The following is a 6,000-nucleotide window of genomic DNA, read 5'->3' on the forward strand; positions in this document are numbered from 1 at the left end:
AACAGCCGTGTTAGTCTGTATTCGCAAAAAGAAAAGGAGTACTTGTGGCACCTTAGAGACTAACCAATTTATTTGAGCATAAGCTTTCGTGAGCTACAGCTCACTTCATCGGATGCATACTGTGGAAAATACAGAAGATGTTTGTTTTTATACACACAAATCATGAAAAAATGGGTGTTTATCACTACAAAAGGTTTTCTCTCCCCCCACCCCACTCTCCTGCTGGTAATAGCTTATGTAAAGTGATCACTCTCCTTACAATGTGTATGATAATCAAGGTGGGCCATTTCCAGCACAAATCCAGGTTTTCTTCCCCCCCCCCACCCCCCCAAACAAACCCACTCTCCTGTTGGTAATAGCTTATCTAAAGTGATCACTCTCCTTACAATGTGTATGATAATCAAGGTGGGCCATTTCCAGCACAAATCCAGGGTTTAACAAGAACGTCTGAGGAAGGGGAGGGTTAGGAAAACAAGGGGAAATAGGTTACCTTGCATAATGACTTAGCCACTCCCAGTCTCTATTCAAGCCTAAGTTAATTGTATCCAATTTGCAAATGAATTCCAATTCAGCCCTCTCTCGCTGGAGTCTGATTTTGAAGTTTTTGTGTTGCAACTTTCATGTCTGTAATCGCGTGACCAGAGAGATTGAAGTGTTCTCCAACTGGTTTATGAATGTTATAATTCTTGACATCTGATTTGTGTCCATTTATTCTTTTACGTAGAGACTGTCCAGTTTGACCAATGTACATGGCAGAGGGGCATTGCTGGCACATGATGGCATATATCACATTGGTAGATGCGCAGGTGAACGAGCCTCTGATAGTGTGGCTGATGTTATTAGGCCCTGTGATGGTGTCCCCTGAATAGATATGTGGGCACAGTTGGCAACGGGCTTTGTTGCAAGGAAAGGTTCCTGGGTTAGTTGTTCTGTTGTGTGGTATGTGGTTGCTGGTGAGTATTCGCTTCAGGTTGGGGGGCTGTCTGTAGGCAAGGACTGGCCTGTCTCCCAAGATTTGTGAGAGTGTTGGGTCATCCTTCAGGATAGGATGTAGATCCTTAATAATGCGTTGGAGGGGTTTTAGTTGGGGGCTAAAGGTGACGGCTAGTGGCGTTCTGTTATCTTCTTTGTTAGGCCTGTCCTGTAGTAGGTGACTTCTGGGAACTCTTCTGGCTCTATCAATCTGTTTCTTCACTTCCACAGGTGGGTATTGTAGTTGTAAGAATGCTTGATAGCGATCTTGTAGGTGTTTGTCTCTGTCTGAGGGATTGGAGCAAATGCGGTTGTATTGCAGAGCTTGGCTGTAGACAATGGATCGTGTGGTGTGGTCAGGGTGAAAGCTGGAGGCATGTAGGTAGGAATAGCGGTCAGTAGGTTTCCGGTATAGGGTGGTGTTTATGTGACTATTGTTTATTAGCACTGTAGTGTCCAGGAAGTGGATCTCTTGTGTGAACTGGACCAGGCTGAGGTTGATGGTGGGATGGAAATTGTTGAAATCATGGTGGAATTCCTCAAGGGCTTCTTTTCCATGGGTCCAGATGATGAAGATGTCATCAATATAGCGCAAGTAGAGTAGGGGCTTTAGGGGACGAGAGCTGAGGAAGCGTTGTTCTAAATCAGCCATAAAAATGTTGGCATACTGTGGGGCCATGCGGATACCCATAGCAGTGCCGCTGATTTGAAGGTATACATTGTTCCCAAATGTGAAATAGTTATGGGTGAGGACAAAGTCACAAAGTTCAGCCACCAGGTTAGCCGTGACATTATCGGGGATAGTGTTCTTGACGGCTTGTAGTCCATCTTTGTGTGGAATGTTGGTGTACAGGCCTTCTACATCCATAGTGGCCAGGATGGTGTTATCAGGAAGTTCACCGATGGATTGTAGTTTCCTCAGAAAGTCTGTGGGTTTGGGGACGGGGGGGAGAAAACCTGGATTTGTGCTGGAAATGGCCCACCTTGATTATCATACACATTGTAAGGAGAGGATCACTTTACATAAGCTATTACCAGCAGGAGAGCGGGGTGGGGGGAGAGAAAACCTTTTGTAGTGATAAACATCCATTTTTTCATGATTTGTGTGTATAAAAACAAACATCTTCTATATTTTCCATAGTATGCATCCGATGAAGTGAGCTGCAGCTCACGAAAGCTTATGCTCAAATAAATTGGTTAGTCTCTAAGGTAGCATAGAATGAACTGTGTGGTCCATTTGTTAGGTAGAGGAAAGAGAGTCAGAATTCTTTGGCTCTGATCCCACCTGGCTGTATGACCTACACTATAATACTTGACCTGTACATATGTACACATAAGGGCAGTGTGAGGCTTAACTTATAAAGCACTAAACAGTATTATAGAAATGTGACCCTTATTTTTGTGTGTGTATTAATACAATGTATTGTTAAAAGGCATTAAAAAATTTGATACTATTTGACTAAGATTTGCCGTTTCGGGCAACATAAATGGTGGTGTAAGGTATCCTAATTGTGCTGCCATTGAAATCAGTGGGAGTTTTGTCTTTGATTTAAATGGGAGCAGGAGCAGACACAAGGAGTGCAATTTGGGTGGCACGGGGGCAAATTTTAACATGAGAAACAACCATTAGGCATGTGTAAGAAGGTACAAAATAGAACAGCCCTTTCAACCCTCCAGCCTTCCATACACACTTTTTTACTGCTTCCTCTTGTTTTTCCCCAGCTGCAATCCCACCCTTCTGCCCCCTTTGCTATGCAAGTTACTCGCATCCTCTTACCAGTGTATAACTTACACTCCTTCTGCCATTGGCTCTGAGTATTTACCGCCTGTCACTGGGAGTAGTTGTCTGAATTAACCTTTTGGTTTGGTTTTCCAGCCATAAGGCAGGAGTTGAGTAGAATCAGTACAACATAATGACTGCACAGCATCTGCGAGGTACTAAGGATGCTAGGAAGATTGGATCATTTCTAAGTGTACCAAGGTCATGCAAGATGGTGAAAGAGGACACCTGCACTGTCTTTGTTCTTAAACCCTTTTTATTAGCAGACTGAGCACACTTTGAAGCTTGCTGCTGCCTTGGATTTGCTTCATTTTAAAAGTCTTAATCTAAAGAAAATATTAAATTTTAAATTTCTGGATTTTTTAGATTTCATCTGACACAGCACATCAGATTTGTCAGCCCTTTTTTGTATTTTGAATTTGCTTATTTAAATGTATTATGTTTCTTTTTAGTAGTAGGTAAGAAAACATGTGAACCATTTGCTTTTAATAGATGACTTCAAAGTCATTTTACTGGTAGTCTGCAATGTAAATGAAGACCCTTTGCCAACAGAAATGTATTGTGGCATCACCAGAAGAAACAGAGACATGTTAGTTGTCAGCTGACAAGGTCTTTGACTCAGTTATCACAATATTAAAACGGTACGTCAGTGCACCACAGTATCTGTGTTCATATTGGTAATAAACTGTTTATTGTCCATATGGCCCTGCTTTTGATTTTGTTCATTAGTTGCTCTAGCTTTGCACTTTAATTTCACTGTGTTGCTCTGGTGTGTTTTCTTGCTGGTTTTGGAGGCTCTGGTGAGAACACAAGAGCAAGGCTGCCTGCATGTTGTGAAATCTCACGTAACGTTCATTTTTAATAAAACAAGCAGGAGAGGCCCATCCATGTAGCATTAACCAGCATTTCAGAATCTGTCCAAGCAGGCAACTCATTACCTGCTCCCCTTTCCCTGACCACTCCTAGCAGTGCAAAGCCAGCGGTGCAGCAGCAGCTCCAGGAGGGGAACAGCTGGCTGCTAGCCCCATCTTCCTGCAGCAGTTGAGGCACAGAGTCTTACCTCTGCCCTCTGTCCATGATGACCAGGGCCAGACTGCAAACAGGCTACTAGAATCTGGAAATACCACATCCCTGAGTTTGTCACAGCCCTGCAAACTCATATAGTCATCAGTAACATTTACTGACCAGTACTTGGTCCCAGTGTCCCACTGCTCCACTCAGATCACCACTAACCCCTCCCCTCTCTCACTCATTCATTTCCTGTCTCCCTCCTCCTCCCCCACAAAAACCCCAACCCCATTCCCTGACTTTTAATTTGTAAAGGGTTTTTTGTTTTGTTTTTAAGAAGGCTGCAGCCTACTCAGAGTAAGGGTGGGTGACAGTTAGTAAAGCTGCAACAGCATGGTTGCAGTTATTGATGATCTAAAAATTTCCCATGGTTGCTCACATGACCCTACTCCAGGCAAAGCCTAGAGGCTGCCTTTAGACAACAATCCAATTGAGATTGGGCATTTCAACCTCTGCATTGTCACACCGCAGTCCTGGAGGCAACCTTGGTACCTGGTACTTGACCTTTGTTTTCTGTAGTCCAGCACTGCCTGCCCACTCAGCTCTTACTACTTGTGCAATAAGTATGGGCCATTCTTTCAGCCAAGTATAGGCTTGAGAATTTCTCCTAACTTAGGTCTGTTTAAGATTTACAAGAGCAGAATCCTTGTTCTGTCCTCCTGCCCTGGATCATTTTTTGATGCATGAAAGAAATCAAACAGTTTGAGCTCACTTCTTATTAAAACTGTCATTTCCCACCTACAATTGCGACTGAAGCAGTAGCTCCTGCAGTCAGCTTTTTAAAAGCCCAGATCGCTCGAACTGTGCAAACTTCTTATTTCATGAGTGAAGTCTAAGCAGCTGAAGAGCATGTAGTATTTTATTTAGGCTTTTGGACTCTCTTTGAGCAGTGCTAAATTAATAGCAAAACAGAAAAAGCAGCATAGAGGCAAGTAATGAGGTAGCAGCTGATACAACAGAGGAAGGATGGTTTGCTCAAGAGTAATCAAAGACGGCCAAGAAATTAGGAGAGGGTCAGGGTGCCTTGTAATGTTAGAAGTTTACTTAATAGAGATCCAGTTTATCAATCTGCCACAAGTCTCTCAGGCAGGGTTAAGAAATCTGCCATGCTAGTTTATACCATAAACTGAAAGCAGCAAGACCAAGTGAAGCAGGATCGAGGGAGCATTATGTTTAGAAATAGCAGAAGTTTAGACATTTATGTACAGTTTGTTTTTCTGTACAAACAAAATGATTCACAGACACTTTAAAGTAAGATAATATTGTAGAAGAGTGTTTAGTCTTAAGCTAGTCTGTTAACAGTTCAGCACATAGTGCAGTTGTCCTGTAAGATGTTAATTCAAGGTATTAGAAACCCTGTTTCTCAGTTTGCACCTCCAAAAGAATAGAAGCTTACGGCTTTTCCCTGAATACATTAGCCCCAGAAAGGCTATAGCTGATCTCCTCTTGGACTATGGTTCTGTGCTCAGTCATAATGGCACCATTCTTATTCAACAGATGCATATGTACTATATGTATTGAATCATGCTTACAACCATCACAGGAAGGAGGTTAGCCCTGCAGAGCTAATTACAGAGAAAGTTGAATGAGCAGGGTTTTATTCTGACTCACATGTTCAACAGCATCAGGCCTGATGTCTCAAGGGGAGTGTGCTTGGCAAACTGAAAAGCAATCTCTCCACTACATTGATTAAGTTGATCTGACACAGATGAGAATAGGAAATGAAGTTCCAGCTTCATTTGTACAGTCACTGTCCAGATAACGTCACTGGATGTGACAGACCATACCATTGTGTTGCTCATGGCAATAAGATTCCAGCTTTTTTTTCCATCTACTCCATTCTGGGTCTGTCCCTGCCTTCCCAATCCCAGATGATGTGGCAGCAATATTGCAGCAGCTGTTGACCCAGCTGTAATCTGCTCAGAAACCAAGATGTAGCTCAGAGATGACTGTACTTGAAGTAGCATGTATAATACAGCCCTAGCCCTCATCCATCCAAAGAAGCAAGAGGTTGAGTTTGCTCTTGAATCCAGGCTGCCTCCTGCTTGCATTGACCTATTCAGGCAAGCCAACCACCTGTTTGAAGTATGTTTCTCCATTCCTCCCAAGCTTAGAAGCATTCTGTACCCCAGGACAGGTCTAAATTGAATCTCACCCACCACACATGCATGATCCTGATG

At 43.0% G+C, this 6,000-nt stretch overlaps 1 protein-coding gene across 4 annotated transcripts in view; it reads left to right on the top strand.

Moving 5' to 3' along the window:
• Nucleotides 1–3,453, top strand: part of EVL (Enah/Vasp-like) — a 208,888-nt gene extending 205,435 nt beyond the window's left edge. For all 4 annotated transcript variants that reach the window (XM_048853438.2, XM_048853436.2, XM_048853439.2 and 1 more), the window contains one exon: nt 2,849–3,453. In XM_048853438.2, the coding sequence (XP_048709395.1) occupies nt 2,849–2,886 (38 nt within the window). In that variant the 3' untranslated portion in view covers nt 2,887–3,453. The remainder of the gene's footprint in view (nt 1–2,848) is intronic.
• The last annotated feature ends 2,547 nt before the right edge of the window (nt 3,454–6,000 follow it).

The sequence above is a fragment of the Caretta caretta genome, chromosome 6, assembly GCF_965140235.1.
Source record: "Caretta caretta isolate rCarCar2 chromosome 6, rCarCar1.hap1, whole genome shotgun sequence".
NCBI lineage: Eukaryota > Metazoa > Chordata > Testudines > Cheloniidae > Caretta > Caretta caretta.